This window comes from Fundulus heteroclitus, chromosome 2 (genome assembly GCF_011125445.2).
Source record: "Fundulus heteroclitus isolate FHET01 chromosome 2, MU-UCD_Fhet_4.1, whole genome shotgun sequence".
Taxonomy (NCBI): domain Eukaryota; kingdom Metazoa; phylum Chordata; class Actinopteri; order Cyprinodontiformes; family Fundulidae; genus Fundulus; species Fundulus heteroclitus.
In genome coordinates, this window is record NC_046362.1 from 14,114,272 (window position 1) to 14,136,660 (window position 22,389).

At 40.8% G+C, this 22,389-nt stretch overlaps 1 protein-coding gene across 2 annotated transcripts; it reads right to left on the bottom strand.

Annotated features, from left to right (window-relative positions):
• Positions 1-926: 926 nt before the first annotated feature.
• On the bottom strand, positions 927-17,082 carry LOC105938623 (transcription factor 12). Of its 2 annotated transcripts, none has more exons than XM_021307398.2 (13): positions 16,910-17,082; positions 12,657-12,756; positions 11,331-11,473; positions 11,110-11,233; positions 10,954-11,018; positions 10,505-10,601; positions 10,326-10,399; positions 7,559-7,735; positions 6,469-6,580; positions 6,215-6,368; positions 3,916-4,145; positions 2,766-2,946; positions 927-1,885 (listed from the first exon to the last, which is right to left on the bottom strand). In XM_021307398.2, the coding sequence occupies exons 1-12, from the start codon at positions 16,976-16,978 to the stop codon at positions 2,804-2,806; spliced, it is 1,488 nt and encodes a 495-aa protein (XP_021163073.2). In that variant the 5' UTR covers positions 16,979-17,082; the 3' UTR covers positions 927-1,885; positions 2,766-2,803. The 2 variants fall into 2 exon arrangements, with proteins under 2 accessions (XP_021163073.2, XP_012735890.2); XM_012880436.3 differs by having other exon boundaries at positions 10,954-11,024; positions 16,910-17,081.
• Between the last annotated feature and the right edge of the window lie 5,307 nt (positions 17,083-22,389).

Below are 22,389 nucleotides of genomic sequence, written 5' to 3' on the forward strand. Positions count from 1 at the left end.
GCCTTGCCCAGGGGCACATCGATATGTGGCAAGGGGAAGCTGGAATCAAACCCACAATCTTCTGATGGGACTACTCAACCCATCATGCCACAGTCACCCTATTTCTCTGCATTTAACCCATCCCCGTTGGGGAGCCATGTGCGGCGCCCGGGGAGCAATTGGGGGTTAAGGGTCTTGCTCAGGGACCCAAAATGGCAGCTTGAACTCAGAACCTCTTGGACCGAAGCTCTGTGCTCTAACCACTAGGCCACCACTCCTACAGTCCAAAAGCAGGACTGTTAGGTTAATTGGTCTCTCTAAATTCTCATTAGGTGTGAGTGTGTGCGAGAATGGTTGTTTGTCCTGTTTGTCTCTGTGTTGCCCTGCGATAAACTGGTGACATGTCCAGGATGAACCCCGCCTCTCACCCATTGACAGCTGGAGATAAGCACCAGCAACCCTCATGACATCACAATGGATAATGGATTGATGGATGGGTGGAACTCTTTCTGTTACCTTATCATTTTATTGTGGAAGGGTATTGTTTTATGTGCTAATAAAATTAAATTTTACAGTTCTATTCTACGACAATGATAAGGCCTTATTGTCAAAATAGTTAAATGTCATAGACATAAAAAAAAACAGAGCGATTTGGATCCAAACACTGCTCATGCCTGAACAGCTGGTTATCTTTCAGTCTGAAAATTGTTCATCAAGCTAAAATCCCAAAGGTTTCTCAATATGTGGGACCATGAATATGTGGGATAAAACAATCGTGAAAGTGAAGTATTGAGCTTTGAATAAATGTACTGTATGCTGTCACTTCCATCATGTTATTGCTGCTTTGAAAATAAGCTTGTAATTCGTAATTCACCTTAAATCGTACTTTACGCAGATGACTTTGTTATGTCTTTAAGCTTAAAATGACTAGAACACAAGACAGGAAAAACATTATTAAAAAGACATTTATTGCTACATTTTTATATCATCACATGCCTGGACCTCAAACTGTACACGTCCTGTACTTGTCATGATAAGAGAGTTTCAGATTATCTTGATGTCTCTTTATAATTACATGTTCAGCAGTGAGATGAGCAAACATCGTTTGTTTTGCAACTCTGTGTTGCTCTGAGCATAAAACGTAGGTAACGTCTAGGAAACTGCACAAAACAGTCTTCATTATTAAGATAATAATTAAAAGCACATTATGACATTATGAAGCTCACAATATTTGTAGAAAAGATAACGTACAACTTTAAAAATGTTTGCCTTCACTTGAAAACTTAAAACATGCACAGAGTTTGTTTGACTAAATCTGTAGAGCGATAATTACAAGAAGAAGAAGGTGGGTTATGTCCGACACATGTACGGAAAGTAAAATCCTGGTTGCAGTGGATTAAAGAAATATAAAACACCTTTACAGACGAGATCTGACGCCTATGTGTGATTTAAAAGAACATTCCTGGAGGTCCGTTCATTCACAGAATGTCCAACCCCTGCAGAACACACACACTCACGCACACACACACATGCACACACACAGAGCCCACAGGAAAACAGAAATATGTTGTCTAAACACACAACACTGAAAATATGACTAACAAACCTGTTTGCCAATTTTAGACTGCACACAAAACACTCCAGTGCCAGAGTCTGTCCATTATGATGTGTTGCAACAGAAAAAAATGACCAATAAATCTACCGGATATGTACAAAAACATCTGCAGCGTACAATGCATTTGTCTGTAACGAGTCATGTTTAGGCACAAAGTTATAAAAAGTCTGTTTGGGAGGAGAAGAAATGATTGTTCGATTGCATCACACTTTCTGATCAGGGAGCCTGAGCTGCTCTGGGCAAATTTACGGGAGACCGCTGGACATCTGACAGAGCTGGATCATCCTGGACCTAGACATCAAAGAAAAAGATACAAGTCATGTCATAGCAGTGTAGAGGTCAATGCTGCTTTCTGTTGATCAAATACCGTGCATCTACAGTGCCTTGCAGAAATGTTCGCTCGCCTTGAAACGTTCCTGCACTTTGTCACGTTACAACAACAAATGGTAACGTGTTTTATTTGGGTTTTGTGTGACAAGGTAGTGCTTCTATGTTTGACGCATACAAATCTGAAAAGTGTGGCATGCATTTATATTCTGCCCCCTTTCACTCCGACGCCTCTCTTCTTTGCTCTCCATCCAATCTGGCTGAGTTTGAGCTTTCTGCAAAGAGCAAAGGGTGTTTAGTTGCCCAAAAAGGTGTTAGAGAAATGTCCCGAAAGACCTGCAGCTTTTAATGCAATAATCGCTGGGTTCTATTGAGGAACGGGGGCTAAATACAAGTGCAAGCCACTGTTCTGATTTTAATTTTAATCACTAAACTATGTCCGATTCCCTCCAAATCACAATTGCTTGACAGATGCTTGGCTTTTAATTCCAGCTGAACAGGAACATCAGGTTATTAATGGTTAATGTTTTAATATTCTACAAGCTTTACAGTAGAGGTTTTATTCTATTGCTTATTTTATTTTTTTATTTTGTTTTGTAGATCATTACAGCACCATGGTCATTTTGGTGTGTGAAGTACTTTATAAATAAAGTTTATTTCATTGATTGAATTATGCGCTATAGGCTGCGTCAATCATATAAAATTAAAAATATATATATACATGTTTCAGCCTGTGGATGTAACGTGAAAAAAAATGTGTGAAAGTTCACAAACAATTTTGCAAGCCATTGTATCAGTTTGTGGAACAATTTGAACTAATCATTAATGTAAATGAATTAATTACTTCATTATGTGAGACTTTAAGTTGTCGACGACAGAGGCTCAGAGGTGACCCATGGGGTTGGAAGGGTCCGTCAGACTTGGATGAAAAGCGAGATGTACAGACTGTGGATCTGACATGATGCTGGACGCCTTCTCCTCCTCTCGTCTCCGTAGACAGGCAGCCTTCGGGTTCAGGTTTCTCTCTGCAGGACGGAAAAATTTGGAACTGTTACCAAAACACTAAACGGAAAAACCGAGACATCTATCACAAGGTTTTGCTGTTTGCACACAGAGCTTGTCCGAAGTTCCCAAAGTCAAAAAGATAAAAAAAAAAAAAAAAACTCTAATTGTTTACAGCGGTCCGTGTTGCTCAACCTTTGAAGCTGTGCATAAAAACAAAGCATGAACTGCCCTACAACATCTGCAGATCACGTTTTTCTAATTACATAACCAGGCAGAAGAAGCCTCAAGAGGCCATTGTCATAATTTGTGCTGTTTACCCCTGAGGACCAATTTAATGCATAAATAGGTCATCAAAGAAATCTATCTATCTATCTATCTATCTATCTATCTATCTATCTATCTATCTATCTATCTATCTATCTATCTATCTATCTATCTATCTATCTATCGAGCGAGCTATCTATCTATGCGATCTACTCGATCTATACATATATCTATATATCTATTCTATCTATAGATATATATATATATATATATATATATATATATATATATATATATATATATATAGATATAGATATATAGATATATATAGATATATATATATATATATATATATATATATATATATATATATATATATATATAATGATTTAGATATAATTGTAAACACCTAATGCATTTATTTTATTTCACTTGTTAAACACAAAATAGAATCTAAAAATATTGTTGTTCATTACATAGTAAAAATATGTATAATCAATTTGTCGTGATCTTATTTCATTATTTTAGATTTATTTGGTTCAATCATAACATTTTGATACTCTTGGAATGGCGGTCAAAATGTTGGAAAACCACTGAGTCAACGAATGCAGCAGTACCTTAAACAACATTATAAACACACGTAATTAAAGGCGATTGGCTGCGTCTGATCTTTCAGACACACCTGACCACTCGCAGCGCCCTCCTGCTCCTTTTGATGCACTGACCTCTGACCTGCTGCTCCAGGCTAAGGATCACCGCCACGGCCTGGTGCAGCACCAGCAGCTTGGTCTGCGGCTTCTCGCTCTTCAGGTGCAGCTGACACATGTGGCCCAGCTCCTTGAAGGCCTCGTTGATGTCCCGCACGCGCAGGCGCTCCCTGGCGTTGTTGGCCATCCTCCTCTCCCGCTCCCGCTCAGCCTTCTGCTCTGGGCTCAGGTCCTCGTCCTCGTGGATGCTGCAGCCGGCAGAGGCAAAGTGTGAGAGAGGAAATGTCTGAGGCTTCAGATTTTATGCCAGTAAACGTGAAAAGTCTAAGCCTGAGAGGAGGGAGGGCGTGATATAAAAGCGAGGACTGTGTTCAGGTATCCTTTGGTTTTTTTCTGCCCTCTTCTGGTCGCTTTGTCAAGGTGGTGCTGCTTTGTCTGATTTACTGAGTCGATGGTGAAAAAAGTTATAAAGGAAAAAAAGATTCACCCCACTAAGATGGGAGGGTTTAAAATCTTACTTGAATCACTCATTATTAATGGAAATGAGATCAAACACAATGTTTAATGTGAATAAAGGAGGAATGATTGCTGTGTTTTAATCCATGGCTGCCAACGGAGAGTTTAAGGCACAGGTGTCAAACTCAAGGCCCGTGGGTCAAATCTGGCCCTTCAAGGTAAATTATCCGGCCCTCGAGAGCCAAAAAAAGGCATATATCCTTTTATAGTGTATAAAGTGGTTAAAAATATGCCTCCTGTAAGTGTAACTCACCCCAATATCAACTTTTTTTGCAGATAAACTGTATAAACTGGGCCTAAGAGTGCTACTTTTATGTTACTGTGCATTTTTTATACTACTGTGTGAACTGGAATGAAATTATGAAATGAAAAGTATCATCTATACACATGCAAGCGGCCCTTTTAATGACTTCATGATGCCAAAGTGGCCCCATATAGAAATTAGTTTGACACCTCTGGTTTAAGGGCTCCACATCAAATACGTTTCTGTCTTTGTTGCATTTGACATGAAAAATACTTGCAACCCCTTATAAAATATAATACAAAACAGAATAACACACACAGTGTGCAAAAAGCTTAAGATCTAACAAATCTCTTATTGCAGCAGCATAATCTCAAACTGAAAGTAAAAAAAAAAAAAAAAATCTAACCTATAATTTGACATCATTGAATGACAATGACTAAATTAGTGGTGCAGCTGATAATCCTGCAAGTTACATGTAGCTAAATTATTGATTTGCATTTATGGTTTAATACATTTCAAGTTTATCACAGTTTCTAGGAACTTCTAATTAGCGATCCAAACCTTTCTGGTTCCCTGGGGGAAATAAATATTGCGCGACACAGAAAACCACCCCTTTCATCCAACTAGGCTGGACGAGGACCTGCTTTTATCTTGCTGCACGTACGCAGCGGGCAGGGTGGTAGGGGAGGTGGATAAATCTGCACAACTCACTGTTAGACCATTAGAAACCATTAGAAACCATTAGAAACCTACACGCCAACCAACTTTCAAGTGATGCCAGGAAACAAAAAGGCTTTCTCTGGCTCACCACCCCAAATATAAACACACTGACTGGCTGTGCTGAACGCTACAGGAGCTTTAACTAGAACCATGTTCGTTGTGCAGATCAAACAAAAACATTTGACAACCATCACTTCAAGAGGTTTTGACGTAGAGCAACAGATGAAAAGCACTTAATGCCCGTTCTTAATCAAGGTCAAGGATCCGTGATGCTTCGGGCCTGTTCCAGACACCTTGGAAAGGTGCTTGAACTCATGCACTTTAAAAAAACAAACATGTTTTGAATCAAATTCGGATGTCCACTGCTGCACCAAACCTAAAAACGGATCATCGTGGGGTCTTGAAGGTGTTTAAATTACCCTAACTGTGTGGCGAAATCAAAAGAGAAATGCCTTTTCATGGCCGTCACAGTCATCACATCTGAATGCAGTAAAAACGCTGTGGGGTGGAGAGAAAAGAGCTCAGGAGACCCAACAGTGTCTTATCGACAGAGTTGTGCAATCTCTAAACATGGGAGTTTCCTTACTTAATAGAGGTACTGAAATTAAAGGAAAATATTTCAGATTCATGCTACTGCAGCAGGTGATTAATTAATCTGAAGGGTTTTTTTTTTACACATTTTTGCAAAAGGGTCTTTTGCTCCTCGTATTATGGTTAACTACAGACTGATGAAAGCGAGAAAGCATGAGGTCCAACTGTGCTTTTTACATAGTCAGCACAAATATAATGGATCGGAGCATTGTGGGTGTTTTTTTCTCCTGTAATGACAGCAGTTACCTGTTTTGCGCGCTGTTTTCTCCGTGCGTTTTGTGTTCGGCCTCCTCGTCTGATCTCGGGCTGTCAGAGTCACGGTCGTGGTTGGTGTGCATCATCTCCTCCCCTTCCCTGCTTTCCATCTTTAGCTCCAGGTTACTCTGAACTCCCAAACCACCTGTGCAAGGTCACACATAATGCCATCAAATAGTGAAAAAAAAAAAAAAATCCAGTGGGGACATTTTTTTAACTGGTAAGAAGGGGAGGGATAAGTCTACCTCCTCCTGCCCCTTGGACGAAGGCCGGCCTCTGTCTGGGTGGGTATGGATGGCCGTTTTGTGTTCTGCTCTGGAAGGCTGAGTGATTGTTGTTCATGGAGACAGCTTCGACCTTCAAGAATCACAAAGACCAAGATGAGTTTAACAGGTCCGGATGTCTATTGTTGAGCATTCAACAGGTTAATATCCTGTAAATGTTGAACATCATGACCTCCTTGAATTGGTATTCACACCCCTTAGACTTCTTTTTTTTTAACATCTTGTCACTTTACAAAGACAAACTTCGGTGTATTTTATTGCAATTGCATTTGAGAAACCAACAGAAAGTAGTGCATAGTTGTGAAGCTAAATAAAAACCCATGTTTTTTTTTTTATTGTATCAAATAAAAATCAGAAATGTCTGCACATCTCTCCGTAATCGCCACCACCGCTGAGAAACATGGTGGCGGGGGCATCATACTGTGGAGAGGCTTCACTTCTGCTGGTCAGAGTTGGTGCGAGTATGGACAGCTTTGCAAGGAGGGTTGAGTAAAAACTTCAGTTTTTAGTTAGAGGAATACCTTGCAGCTTTAATTTTAACTAAAGGGGTTTGATGTGTTGCAAAGAATGGTTGTGAATACATCAGTAACACGCTAGAAGTCCTGGACTATAGGCATCTGATCATCTAACCAGGAAACTGCGGATCTCATTCTTCACAAGTAATCAAATTTCAGACAAGTATAATCCTTCCCCTAAAACTACTGTATACCCTTTAAACACCCCCCCCCCTCCCTCCCTAGTTCTCTCCAGTAGTGATCCACTTCTGTCTGACACATCATTAAAAACGGATAGTGGGAGAATTTAATACACCCTCCCCCCAAGGATTAGACTAAATACCCCTTTCCCATGTAGACGGTGGTCTTCCCCTCCAGCTGGGCTAAAATCCCATTGTCTGCTGCAAGGGAAGCATGTTGGAAAGGGAGTGCACAATGCAGAATTACTCTGTGCAAATACCCAACACATACTCAAAGCTCTCTATTCTCGCCTGGATTCCGGTTTCAAAGACAAAGAGCGACATATTAAAGCTATTTTGATAGGAATGTTTGTTAACCATGGCTGGAGTGTGACAGGCGAGCGGTATGGTGCCGGCAGCGCCCGGGTGGCTGTGGTGGGACTGGCTGAGCAAGCCGTGGATGTCGTTGGGCAGGCAGGAGGTGGGCCCCACGGCGTGGTTCCTCAGAACGTGGATCACGTCATCCAGTCTGTCCAGGCGGTCCTCCACCTGAGACTGAAACACCAAGAGAGCATTTTAGGCTCTTCATTCAGCACCATTTCATTTAGACATCAAGGTTCAACAAATTCCAAACCTCCAAATCTAGAATTCACATTTTGGGGATTATAGCCATTGTCCTTCATTAGGTTTATCGTATGAATAAGCTTATTTTGATTACTGGGGAGCATTTCAGGACCTCACGCTTAGTTTTATTTGACATGACTCATTTATGACTCCCAGTGGCATCGCAGCCACAATTTTTGTATAACTTTCTGGCAGAATATGTTTTTTTGATTCAATCTGGTTGAACAGGAGGTCTAAATGGACGTACAGGTATGCAGCTAAACTTAGTTAATCTTTTTGTAATGTTCGATCTAAGCTAACCAGCAGCAAACGGCTCCCACGGCCAAAAGCCTCCGCAAATCAAATCTGCTAAAAAGATGAATCACAAAGTTAATGAATTCAAATCCTTTCTGGGCCTTACATCATGCATTTGTGTTTTATATTATGAGGTTCTTGGAAGCTTTGATGCAAAGCAGAGATGGGGATGAAACCCATAATCTTTCATCAGAAAGTCCACCACAGGCTCACTGTGGAGGGTTGGGAAATTAATTTTCCGTTTCCTCTTCTGTGTTCTGCTGATATATGTATACATATATGTATGTATGTATATATATATATATATATATATATATATATATATATATATATATATATATATATATATATATATGTGTGTGTGTGTGTGTGTGTGTGTGTGTGTGTGTGTGTGTGTGTGTTTTCTTCATGTTCTGATATAAAGACATTTAAAGATGAAGTTAAGACATTATAACCAGAAGATCTCCCAGCAAGGTGGGAATGGTTTGTCTTCTAGCTACTTTTTAGCTTGAGAAAAGTTCATCATAGCGGCTATTGATACCCCACATTCAAGCTGTGTTACAAATCACTGTTGAAAACCACTGAAAAGAGTCTCCACAGGGGGGAAAATAAGATTGTAAACAGCAACATGGGTCTCATGGGCGTTTCTATCCTGGTTGCTGTGATGTAAACTAACACTAGCTTGCATGTAAAGATTAACAATAAGTAGATACTTGATTTGAGGTTGTTGCTGGAAAACCAGGTCACCTTTTTTTTTTCATATAAAATAATCATTCATACTCCTGGCAAATTTAGCTATAGAAATTATTTTCATGCAACCAAGACGTCAGATAAGGAATGGGACATTTTACACTGTAGAAAAACAAAAGAATAGTGATTTTTCAGTCGTTTCAGTCGTTTTCTTTCTTCTCCCTCTGTTAAGTGCTGACCAGTTTTTTGCACGTCTCCACTGGTATTTTCATGAATTATCTTTTATGAGGAGCTCCAAGTCTTTGAGGTTGGAAGTCATCCTCACTATCACCCTAATCTTTAGCTCCCTGCAAGGATTTTCTGTGAGGTTTATGTTTGGACTCTGCTTTGGTCACTCCAAAACCGACATATTTCTTCCAGTCAGAAGAAACATATTAGTTGAATTAAATCTACCAGGGGTATGAATAATTTTATCCTTTATTGTAGACAGTTTGGCCCTGCGACAGACGGACGACCTGTCCAGGTGAACCCTGCCTCTCGCCCAGTGAACGCTGGAGATAGGCACCAGCAACCCCCTCGACCCCATGAGGGATAAAGCGGTTTGGAAAATGGATGGATGGATGTAGACAGTTTGGTTTTTGCCTATCTGACAGTCTTCTATTGTGCTTGCAGCTAAAACTTAGAAATGAGTGACGTAGAAAGATAAGTTCTAATTAGCTACAATTGAAAATCCAGCACAAATGTCAATGTATTTTTTTGGGATTTTGTATGATGGCACACAAAGTTATGGCATAAATGAGAATTGGAAGAAGAATTACACATTGTTTTCAAGTTTTTTTAAATAACATTTTTTTAAAATATTGCTTATTAAAGAACATAGTGAATATAAGGTTGGGTATCATCCGATATTTGAACATCTGTCTGAGTGCTGCTCCATTATTTAACAGGAAACGGAAACTGCAAGCCAGCAAAGACTTGGCTGTCCACCTAAACGCACAGCTCGGGCAGGGAGAGCAGCCAAGATGGTGACTCTGGAGGAGCTGCAGAGGTCCATGGCTCAGGTGGCAGAATATGTTCTAAGGACAACTATTAGTTTTAGAGTCCACAAATCTGGCAAATGTGGAAGAGTGGCTGAAAGGAAGCCACAGAAAGTCACATTTCCACAGGAAACATGTGGAAGAATGTCCTCTGGTCAGATGAATAATTTGCCAGAGGCCGCAAAAGACGGTAAAACAACTCTAAAAATGAAGGCACAAGTACAAAAGAAGGACTTAGATTCATGTATAGTTTGTACCGCATAAAAATAAAGCCCCAACACAGTTTGCAGTTATATTATATTGTGACTAAACTGAAAGGCACATGAACACTTTTCATGATGACGTTTATGCGTTTGCACTGAGCCATCCACGTTGTTCCATGGTGCTCTGATATATTCCTTATATCATCTTAAACGTCTTCATTTAGATATTGTTCTGACATGACACAGTTGACAATTTAATCTCAACAAAAAAAGTGATCCAGCAGGTCAGAGCTTTACCAGCGATATGAGCGAGGACTCAAAGTGTGGCGACGCCGGTGGCTGAACAGAACTGCGGGGCCACAGGTTGTTCCCTACAGGAAAGAGAAGCACTGGGGTGAAAACCGGCGAGAATACGTGTGAAAATGATAATAATAAAATAAAATAATAAATGCATTAATCTGGTTGCTTTGCTCTACCTGTAGATTCGGTCGGGTTCGGCAGCGGGGACGGGGATCTCGCTGGTGTGGAGGAGCTGGAGGGGAAGCTGTTGCTCGTGTGATCGGGGGAATAAATCTGTCAGAGAGAAAGGAGCCGGAGAGGGACCCGGGCGTAGATCAGTTTAAAAACACAACTTGTCATCTTTGTGTAAGCTTTAACAGCTGCTGCCACGACCCCTGGAGCTTCCTCGTAACCTGAACTAAACTCATCCATTCCTGTCATTTTACAGCACCGCAGCCAATAAAACGTCCTGCTACACAACTGCAACTCTTTCTTTAATGTGCAATGCTCTTCTGCCGGCCCAGAGGAAGTTATGCATTATATGCGTGGCACACTAGGGTCTGGTTTTATGCTCTGACCTGACCTGTTCGACCATAACAGAGACTAGATGAGCGGCTCTAGTGGGATTGGGGTGGTGCATACTTACAGAGGCCAGGGCTTTTCCCAAGGTGTCGCCTGTCTGTGACCCTCCTGACACATTTACGTGGCTTCCTGAGACTGAACAAACACATTTATTGTCACAATATGAGTCATCGTTCTACAAAGAGTAAAAAAAAAAAGCTCCTCTTTTCCGCATCCTCACCGGCTGGATTCTCTGAGGGGTTGTCAGAGGGAGAGCGAGATACGGTGTTGTTGCGGTGAAAGGTGGACATCGGTGGCAGACCCCTGTTCATCTCAGCCGCCAGCACCGAATGTGGGGAGAAATCCTGCGTAGATGGCAAAGCAGATTAGAAAACCGGATTTTTTTTTTTATTTATTTATTTTTTTTTTAACGACATCCAGGGCTGGCGAAGGTAAACTCACCAGGTTAGTGCGTGCCGGCTGCAGGCTGCTGTAGCTCCCCAGCTGTGTTTGGTGGCCCACAGAGGCGCCCAGCGCGCCTTCATAGCCCTGCTGGTTCAGCCCGTTTACGGCGTTCCAGATGTCCTGTGAGTTGCTCATCCCCTCTAAAATAAGGAATCATATTTTATCACCTGAACTAATGAGGTACCTTGAACTGCCAGTCATGTTATGAAGCAGTAGACTAGGCCCCAGTGCAAAAAATGCCTGCTATAAGCAAGTTTTACTGCCTCAATTAAACAGCACAGAACATGTTGCTCATTTCATCTCTCTGGTAGCCTGGGGGAATTAGTGTGTTCATGGTCTATGCTGTTTCTAAAAGCAAACAAAAACCTATTCATTCAGCGGGGCTTTTTAGTATGAGGTTTAATAATAATAACATATTTGAATGTTCTATTTGAGTTTTACTTATCTAAGAATTACCACCAGTTTCCTTTTCTTATTGTACAATAATAATAATAATAATAATAATAATAATAATAATAATAATAATAATAATAATAATAATAATAAATTATTATTATTATTATTATTATTATTATTATTATTATTATTATTATTATTATTATTATTGTTGTTGCTGGTATTATTATTAATGGCCAGTGGTCCATGTTTTGTTTCAAATAATTAGATATTTTTATTGATATGTTTATCACTAACTGTATAGGTTTTTAGAAAGTTATATTAATCTATTCCCATTGTTCTAATTTCTGTTTTTGTTTTGTTTTTTTGCTTAGTTTATTCAAATTTTTATGTCTGCCTGCCTATTTAATTTTTTTAAGTTGGTATTGATAGAGATGGCAATTTGTTAATTTTTCTCTTCCTTCCAATTTAGTGCACACCATGATATTTTTTGTATTAGTAACCACTGTAGTTAATCTGCATCATTTTGTAATTATTCTACATCACTTTAAAAAACAGAGGAGACAAAAGAGATTAGACCAGGTGGTAATGCTTTTAAAAGCTTATAGCTGCAATGAATAATTTATAGCTGCAAAAAATAATTGTTAAAAGACGTGAATAAGTTTGAGAAAAAAAGAAAAACATAAAAATGGAACATTTGATTGGTGTCATTACATTATCAGTTACCCAGATGAAGGTTTTCTTTGACATCCTTACAGGTAAGAGCTTTCATTTGTTTGTTCATTCGATTTTTAGCAAGCACACCCTATCTATCTGAGTTATATCCTGTGCTACTAAATCGAAAGCATGAAATGTTTTGCATTGATAAAGAATACAAAATGTTGCAAAGTCTGATACATTTAATTGATTCAGTGGACTTGAACTCACCAAAAAAGGTGCTTGCAAACACATTGCTGGGAACCTTGCTTGTTGAGTGTGAAGATGAGTTGTGGTTGATGCCATCAGAGCTGGGAGGCTGCCCATAAACCTAGGAAAATAAATAAAACAAGTTTTTTCACTTCCTGTTGCAGGTAGGACACTCAAAAATGTTCACTTTGATTAATACTTACGATCTCCGTCCACGTAAAACGTTAAAAATTCTGTATTTTTCCCGCCACGCCACTAGGAGGCAGTATGTTCTTTAAAACTCAACATGCACATGCGTACAAACACTACCTGCTTACAAGGCACCATCACTAAGGGGTCCATCTGAATACCCGTAAGAAGTGCGTCAGCGTTCACCATAAGTGCTTTCCGAGTAGCACAGTGAGTTAGGAAGGAGGCAGGAAAAGGAGCCTGTATGCTTCCTCACATGGCTAGTTTAGCCTAGGAACCTCGCGATGTCCCTTACTGGAGCTAAAGAGATATGAAGGAATCCCACAATCCTTTGCATGACGTAACATATATTTAATTTCCCACCTCACGAACATCAATAAAAATGTCCACAGAGAAGTGAACACACATTTTGTAGTTAGTTTTTGGGAGGCTGTAGGCCTGGATTTGAAGAGAATCATCCATGTGCGTTTCTGTCACGCGATGATGTCAGATTTAAAAGCCGTCCGAAATTGGCACCGGAGTCTGAAGCTCCTTTCCTCAGTAGAGTTCTCACTGTTGACCTCATGAGAGGTCAAGGAAGAGGGGCCAGGAGCTTTTATTAGAGGTAAATGCACACATGCCAGGGCTTCCCTACACAGGCAGTTTCTGTGTTTCCTGTCTACATGGCAACGGAAACTCAGGGTGTTCCTGAATCGTTTCAATGTGGAACTTGTTTTCAAATCTACTATTTTCAGAGAACATGTGTGGCTCTGTGGCGTACACCAATAGTAGAAGCACAACAAAGCTTTCCATCATGTTCACAGGACCTACTGTTGCATTTGAGTAAAAAAACATTACCGTTAAGTCGGGATTCAAAAAAAAAAATAAAAGGTTAGAATTCCAATATGAAGATGGCCAGGAAAGCTGTTGTTTTGTACGTAGTACCTCTTAGGAACGTCTCTTAAAGCTGAACTTTCCACATGCAAACGTCACTTTTAATTGTTTGTTTCAGAGTTGCAGCCACTACATGTAACATTGATTTTAGACACAGTTTCAAAACCTGTCTAAAATCAAACATGTTTTCATCACAGCCTATTGTTGAAGCGAGGAGCTGCCATATTGGATCTGGCAATCGGCCTTGAAAAATTTATCCGACTTTTCCAAAGGGAGAGTCCGATTTTAGCGGTTGTTACAGTCGATTTTTCTGATTTCTGAGTTACGACCGCAAATGAAATGCAACATTAGCGTCACGATCAGATGGCAGGAAATTCTCTTTCTGGATTGTTTGCATCTTTCTGTTATTTTTGGTTACCTTGGCCTTGAAACTCATTGGTTGCCATTTCTCCCCAATGTCTTTCTTAATGTTCAATTCAGTTCAGGATATTTAGTTTGTCAATACACAAATGTTGTCAAATAGCTTTAGAAACGGCCTTTCACTGCTCTTTTCAGACTGATGGATGCCAATGACTGTTCCTCATCTGTTCTCAGATTTCTGGAGATTGAGGAATAATGTGTGACTTTTACTTCCTGTTGTCATACAGGTTCAATTTAAGTGAATTCTCCATTTTGGAGGTCAGGCAGTAATCAGACCAGGCCCTGACTCAGGAAACCGTACAGTTAAAGAAAAATGGGAAATACTTGCGAGTTAACAAGAGGGGGAATACTTTTTCACAGCTCTCTACAGGTTTGACAAAAATATTCTACACGGGAGCAATCTGAAGTAATGTTATCATGAAAACAGAGCAGCGTGCGGATGCACTCTTAGAGCCATTGTGATAATCCTTAAACTGCAGATCCATGCACCTCCTCATCCGGATTTGGGAACCATTCACCACGAGAAATCCCTGCGCTAATCATGATCAGGTTCGGCTGGGACTCAGCTCCCCCCCCCAAAAAAAATAAAACTGAATTTCAAGACTTGTCATGATTTGTGCTCACAGTGACATAAAACAAACAACCAGCGCCTTCCCTAAATGTCCTTCTTTCATAAGGAACAAAATATCCTTAAAAGCAAACAAAATGTAGATCCCCGTTTTTTGTACTTAGAACACACATCCCAAAAAAACTCCACGCAGGAACTCACAAACATGCCCAAAACGCCACAGCGAGATGCTCGCCTTGCCAAACCCCACCAAGAGGTATGGGCTGCACCTGCACTTCTCTCCACTGCTTTGATGTGGCCCAGGAAATGAAAATAAACCTCCCTGCGCTGCATCAATGGGGTGTCAGTTACCCGGACGACAAGTTCTGCAAAAAGCAGGCTCTTAAGAGACTCTCTCGAGCACGCTTGAGCAAGGCTCGCACATTTAAGCAAACCACAAACACGTGCGCGCGGGCGTGCACGCACAGAGCCGTGACCCTGGCTGGCAAGAGTCCCATGGTGATTGTGGGCTTGGCCAAACAGAAGAGCCCCTGTCGACACTCGGCCCGTCTGAGCCGCCACGGGCAGCATATGGCAGAGGATAAAGCCAATTGTCCTCCTTACCATCAGCATAGCAGGCGACCCGTTAATAATGGTCACACCCCCGCCCCAGCACGCCCTCTCTGGCCCCCACTGGAGAGGGGCCATCGCCATGGCACCCTCTTTTAACACAGCATTGATTTAGGAGCCATCAATCATGAAATCCCAAATGATAATGGACTTTTTTTTTTTTCCCTTGCAGTTCAAGCTGCAAGTTAGAGGAAATTCAAAAGCAATAAATCCATATTCTCTTGAAGAACTATGCTTTATGACATTTCCTATTAACTGAAAGCTTGTTAAGGCAGGGATGTGTGTATACTCTTAGAAAAAGAACAGCTCCTGTTGTAAACACACACACACACACACTGAGCATCAAGATGTGAGATAAGTGAAACATCAACTTGCTATTCAAGGCCCATGCCTCGCTCCACCGTGGCCAAGTCCGGCCACATGCAACCAATTTTCTGCCTCTGTGATCCACGATGTCTGGATGTGGTTAGTCTCTCCGAGATCAAAGCTGCCTTTGATAATGGCTGCAGCGGTGCAGGGACTGCTCCAACGTAGCGGGGTTAAATCAAATAGAAATAGAGGCAATCTGCTTCATGTCAAGATGTTTTTCTGCTGCCAGGCTTGACTGGATTGCACAGAGCAAACAGGAAGTCTCACTGAAGCATTTTAAAAACAAGACGTTTTTTTTTTTCAGCCTTCAACCTGAAGTAAAAGTGAATTTAAAGTTATTGCTGCTTAGACAGATTACAATCTGTTTTTACATGATTAACTCTTTATCTGGGATTTTTTTCTTTCCTCTTTAAACATTAAATGCATTTAAAAAAAATAAATAAATAAATAAAAACCGATTTCCGTCATATCAACCATAAGCCTTTAACATGCTGCAATGTTCTGTTTGTTAAAAAGCTGAAGGAGGTTAAAGGCAAATGTTTCGAAGCATAAATTGGGACAATCTTTTCTGAAACTACTATATCTATCAAGGAACCTGTGATACAAACATTTATTTTATTTAATCCGGAGGAGGAAAAATAATCTGAATCAGTCAAAACTTGGCAGTTCATTACCAGCCAGGAAAAGCCTGACTGGTGCATCTCTTGGTGGATTAGCCCAAGTCCTGTGCTGAAAGAGTTTAAGAACATTGAATTTCCAGTATGGACATGGTTGCAGGGCTGTTTTTGGGTGAAAATGTACTGCAACTTTATGATTTCCCTTCTATTTCCGATGCCTTAACTTTTCTGGTCCTAAACATCTGCAACAGCTTTAAACCAAGCTCATCTTATTACAGCAAAGACTCTCTTAAAAGACAGAGCTCTCTCCCTCTGCGCCTCAAACCACACACCAGTCAGTATCAAATATCCTGTTCAAAGAAGACTGACATTTCTCATGAAACATCCCAATGTCAAAAAAGATTAAAAAAAAAAAAAAAAAAACAGTCAGGCTTATATTTGTTTCCTTTGCAAAATGCATTTAAATCTAATATTTATTCATGAAGCTTAACTCAAGAAAAGAAAAAAAACAGAACAATTAAGAAGACAGAGTCAGAATGCAACTGCTTCATCAACGAGCACACAAACCATGGCTAAAAAAACAAAAAAAAAGAAAACAACAACTGTGGGAGAAATAAGAAGATACTCACTGGTTTCATGTTGTAGCAGTACATCAAGGAGTTGTTGCCTGTCCCGGAGGCAGGATGAGCACAGTACATAACTCTGTCCGGATCAGAAAGAGACTTCTCAGCGCTCTCCACACACACAGCTCCTCAGTCCACCTCTTTACTCATGTGTGTGATGCATAGTTCACATACACTCCTTCCCCTAACCCACCCCTGCTGGTCATAGAGCAACCCGCAGACATCTTATGCAAATCAGGGCTGGACCATTTCAGGCGGCGCAGAGGGGGAGACCAAGAGATGATGCTTTTACATCAGTGTTACGGGCATCCTCGTGTGCTTAAAGGTGGAAAATTGTTACACAGAGAACACATGATCTTGTATGTTGTACTGCTTTGTTGTGACTCAAGTTTCTCTATGTAAAAATAGATTTAGAAATTCACAGGAAACTTTAAATAATCAGGGAACTCCCAATCCATATTTGAATAACCTCCCCCGCCCAAAAAAGCAAAAAAGGACATATTATGATCATTACAGATTTTTAATAATCAGATATAATTTTTTCACTCCCCCACCTCATCTTGCATAAGTGTAAAGTTGCATTCGCACAAGGCTAGAAATCCTTCCTCTGCACCAACCAGCAGTGATGACGCCACCGAGATAATCTCCTGTTAGACAGGTAGAGGTTTCCAGTAAACACCGCATACTCCAGCCTCGTCTGACCTACATTCACAAATAGAACCAGGCCTTAATTTGCAGGCACGTGTGGCATGGCGAGCTCCTCCAGTGGCTGGGTTTGGAGGTTATTCGGTCTGGCTGGCTGATCGCCGGCAACGTCACCTGTGATGAGTTGTTTTGTTTTTTTTTCTCCTGGATGAGGTCAAAATCCACTGCCTGCTACCCAGCTCGTCATTTTCGATCAAACCCAAAACGCGCAAGAACAATAATAAATGAACCAACAGGGGGAAGGTGGGGGAGAGGACGGGTTCATTGTATGTTGTGTTAAAGCGTGCTTCGTGGGTGACCTCTATCAGAGAGAGGGAGGAAAAAGAGATGGAGTTGGCTCAATGCACAGAGCTACAGTATGGCACCCGGTCCTGGCAGGGCTTTGTGTTTTACAGACACCTCACAAGAATCCAATCAAAGGATGCCCACTGGGACACCACTGAAGTCTTTTTTTTTTTTTTCCAAAACACGGTACTGACTCTTCAGAAAATGCGCTAAAGCCACAAAAGACAGACTGCAACTGAGCAGAGTGCTGCAATAATGACAATGATAATAAAAATGTGTTTTGTTGTGGACACTGATTTTTATTTTGTCACACTTAGTCGCAGTAAAATAATGCAAACATGTATGGTTTTAGTGTAATTTACAACATTTTATCGGCCTTATTTTTTAAGTGAGAGACTCAGGGGGAAATAAAGCAAAATCTGCATCAATGTAAACATTTTATTCTCTCTCGCTCGTTGGTTGGCGTTGGCTTTGAAGCAATGTTTTTTTTGATTGTAGAGTGGAAAGAAGAAAGCTTCCACTGAAAGACACTCCACTTTAAAGGAGCCATAAGTAAGATATTTACTGTAAACTAAACCTAAATCATTCTCAGTTGTCACCAGGGATGGGAGTAACATTCCATATAAACTATCGATCTTCTCCATCAACAATGTCTTTGTCGAGTTTTTCTCCTTTAGACCCAGAGGTACGGTGCAGAACTACTTCGGTTCAGTGTGTAGCCCGTGTTTTACTTCCTGGTTCCTGAGCCAATCATATAAAATTTCCCAGGGTTCCCAAAACAGAGCGCACCAGTCCCCTCACCCCCCTGCAAGGACAACGGGGTGTAAACATCGGATGGATGGACGGATGGATGGACAAAGAGACATTGCTGTACAGAGTACTGAGTCAGGCAGGCTGATGTAAACGCCTTTAATTTGATTTGGCGGGTGCGTGTTTTGTAAACGAAGAGCTGGCGTGTGGTGTTCAATAAATAGGCTAACCTAAATCTTTTTAAAAACAGAATGATATATTTAGAAACTCAAGACTGTGACAGACACGTGTCTTTTCCTCCTGATTCAATCTGTCTGCAGGTGAGCCGCCGTCCGCTCAGCTTCCTTAAAGTCAAAGTCTAATCCTGACGATCCATAACAGCGCTATCTAGGTTAGGAGGTCACTCACTTCTTCTTCGTCGGTGTGATCTTTCGTTGACTTTTCGGAGCGTGAATTCAGCTGGATATTCTTTTCTTTAGACCTAAGAAAAAGGTTATAAGGCGAAAATGTCCAAACGCTCACGTCAGTAAATATCTCGCAATGAATCCCTGGCAACTGGTGGCTACTGAGTGACCTTCTCCTCTGACAGAGATCAGTCTTCTTATCTGGCACATTAAGCATTCATAACACAAACGTATCTGATCCAAGAGCCAATTTATACAGTCCCCTGACCCTGAACTTTTCATCAATCTTAGTTAATTGCAGTCTTGTCAGAAATGTGATTATTCAAACAGGTAATGCAAATGTTAATGAGATCCCTTTTTTTGCATATCTTTATTTTCCTGTGGTTGAAATGTCATTGGTCCTGACGTTCTGACGTTCTGCGACGAAGAATGTCACTCCCGATGGCCTCTCGATACCTTGTTGACAATGAGGAGGTCGGAGAAGGGCCGCTGAAGGATGCGGAGGAGAAACCGACACCCATGCCAGCTAAAAAAAAAATGAAGAAGAAATGAAATACTACAAAGAAACTGCGACGGTTTTAAGAACTTTATGCTTGCATGTCAGTCTTTGCTGTCAACATTGTATCGTTTTTCGTCGCGCGACATGCTCTCGCCGCTTCGAATGTGGCTGGCACGCTGCTGATCGTCATGCGCCTGATTTGACATGGCTTAAATAACTATCTTCCTGCCAGTGATTGGCATTCACACAAGAAGGGGTGAGTGGGACTGGGGAGCAGATGGTGACATTCCACATGACCAAACTGATCAATCAGCATGCTGGGACGCAGGTGCAGCACAGGCGGGCAGCACCGCACCATCTATTTCACCATCTACGGGGCACTAACACATGGGCACCAATCGTGGCACCCTGAGGGTCTGCATGCTCCTCCGTCCCGCTGCGCCAAGGTTGATGACATCAGAGTTTCCCATCCGCTCTGCCATGGGACGCCGAGAAAAGGTAGGTGGGGGTGTGGGTGGGTGGGGGGGGGGGGAGCATGGAATAATATCTGCAGCAACAGCTCGGTCTGGAAACGGCTGCGTAAGTGACGTCAAAGCAAGGGACTCCCATGTTATATATTATTATCAAATATGAGCCGGGGTTAAAAGTGGCCTGGGGTAGAACGCGTTGCAAAAGTATTCACACTCCGTGAGCTTTTCCACATGTTGTTGCGTTGCAGTCACAAACTTCAATGCATTTTAATAGGCTTTTTTTTTACAGAATAGGCCAACACAAAAACCTGTAGTGGAAGAATAAGAATACACGCATTACGAATTTGTACACAAAATAAATCGGAAGAAGTGTATCACGTTTGTTTTAGCACCTCTGACTCAATTTTATCCAACCAGTTTTAGACCAAGTCTCCCCTGCTTTCCACAACGCAAGACCAAACATTTTACCGTCAGATTGGATGGAGAGTTTTCACATCACATTTCAAATCTTGCTACAGATTCTCAGTTGGCTTTAGGTCGGGACTTTGACTGGGCCATTCTTGAACATGTATGCATGCAAGGCCACATACTCTCTGATGTCCTTGTCCTGTTGGACGGGGAACCGCTGCCCCAGTTTCAGGCCTTTGTGACCTCTAGTAGGTTTTCCTCCTTGATTACTCCGTGTTTCGCTCCATCCATGATCAGCTTCCCTGTTCCAGCTAAAGAAAAGCCTCTCCAGAGCATGATGCTGCCACCACCATCTTTTACTTTGGGGATCATTTAACGTTGGTCTCATCTCATCTGACCAGATCCCCTTTGTTTTATATGCTTATGAGACTTCTGGAGGCTTTTTTTCTTGTTACTCTTCCATTAGGGGCAGATGTTAGATTAGTAATTATCCTTTTGCCAGATTCTTCCACTAGACCTGTGGGTCTCTGCAGTAGTTTTTGCAAGCCTCTTGGCTGTTTCTCTGATCAATGCTCTCCCTGCCTGGCCTGCAAGGTTAAGTGAATGGTCATGTGTTGATACGTTTGCAGTTGTGCCATTTTCAGGTGATGGGTGAAAGAGGGATGTTAGAGATGACCAAAGTTTCAGATATCAGGTTATTCTCTCACCCTGCTTTAAACTTCTTCTCAACCTCCTCCTGGACCCTCCTTGGACAGTGAGGTTAAGGTATTTCAACTGATCTTGTTGAGCGGTGGAAGGGCTAAAGAAAATGGTTTCGTTGCCATTGAAAGTCTAGACTGAAGGTTATATATATATATATATATATATATATATATATATATATATATATATATATATATATATATATATATATATATAATGTGTGATAACCCAATTAATTAGTGTTAATCATGACAAAGATAGCAAAGATGAAATGTTTCCCATTTTTCCAAAGTTTTGTTGTCAGTCGTGCAAGCCAATGTTTTCTTCTTAACATGCAAAAAAGAGGAAGAGAGAGAAAAAAAGAGACTATTGTTTCTCCATTTAAAATGTTTTGTGAGAATAAAAACAGGAAACAGACTTTAATTTGTATGTTGGATGTGTTGTGATGCATTACCCAAGTTAAACCTCTTTAAACAGTCAGGCGGGTCATCGGTACACTTCAAGTACACTTATTAAAGTATATTATTGTGGTACAACTATAAACCAAGTGGTGCATCTTGGTTGGCATCAAATATTTAAACACAGTTTTAAAAAATTATTAGGGTACATCTGGCTTTATAATGTTTTTTTTTCTTCCTTAGCAAACAATAAATGAATATCTGCCGCACAACAGACTACTGCTTACGAAAAAGAAATGAGTGTGGTGCAATCGGGCTTCTTCAACGGGTGTCGCCCTTTCTCAGTGAAATATTTTTGCACTTCCTGAATTAAATACCAAGGGATAGGAGCAAATGGTCGGGATAATCTCAGGAAAAGGATTTCCTCATAAATTGCTCACTGGTGGAGTTAATTTATTAATGACGTGGCTTCTGAAGGTAATCAGAGGCAACTGGGCTGTTTTAAGGGTGTCAGAGTAAAGGGGCTGAACTCAAATCCCTCTCCTCATTCTTTTCTCATTTTAATTTACTAAACAAAATTCAAAATGCATGTATCTTTTGCCGTCCACCTCACAGTTGTGTGCTACTTTGAGATGGTCTGTTACATAAAATCTCAGCCAAAAGCACTGGAGTCTGGGAAAGTAACGTAACAAAATGTGAAAAGGCTCCAGGGAGGTGAATCAGCCTGCAAGGCAACACATAAACACGTTTTTTTTTAAGATAATTGCACATAAGATCAAGTTAAAAAAAAAAAAAAACAATGCGGAATAATAAAGCAGTCCAAAAGACATTCTGAAATCATGTTTATTTTTGAACTAATGAGTAA

Excerpts from the sequence above, each read along its gene's own strand:
- LOC105938623 (XM_012880436.3), bottom strand. The coding sequence starts at position 16,978 with ATGTACTGTGCTCATCCTGCCTCCGGGACAGGCAACAACTCCTTGATG. Across the intron at positions 11,234-11,330 it reads AGCCGGCACGCACTAACCTG|GATTTCTCCCCACATTCGGT; the intron begins GTGAGTTTACCT and ends CCATCTACGCAG. Across the intron at positions 10,400-10,504 it reads GAACCCGACCGAATCTACAG|GGAACAACCTGTGGCCCCGC; the intron begins GTAGAGCAAAGC and ends TCTTTCCTGTAG.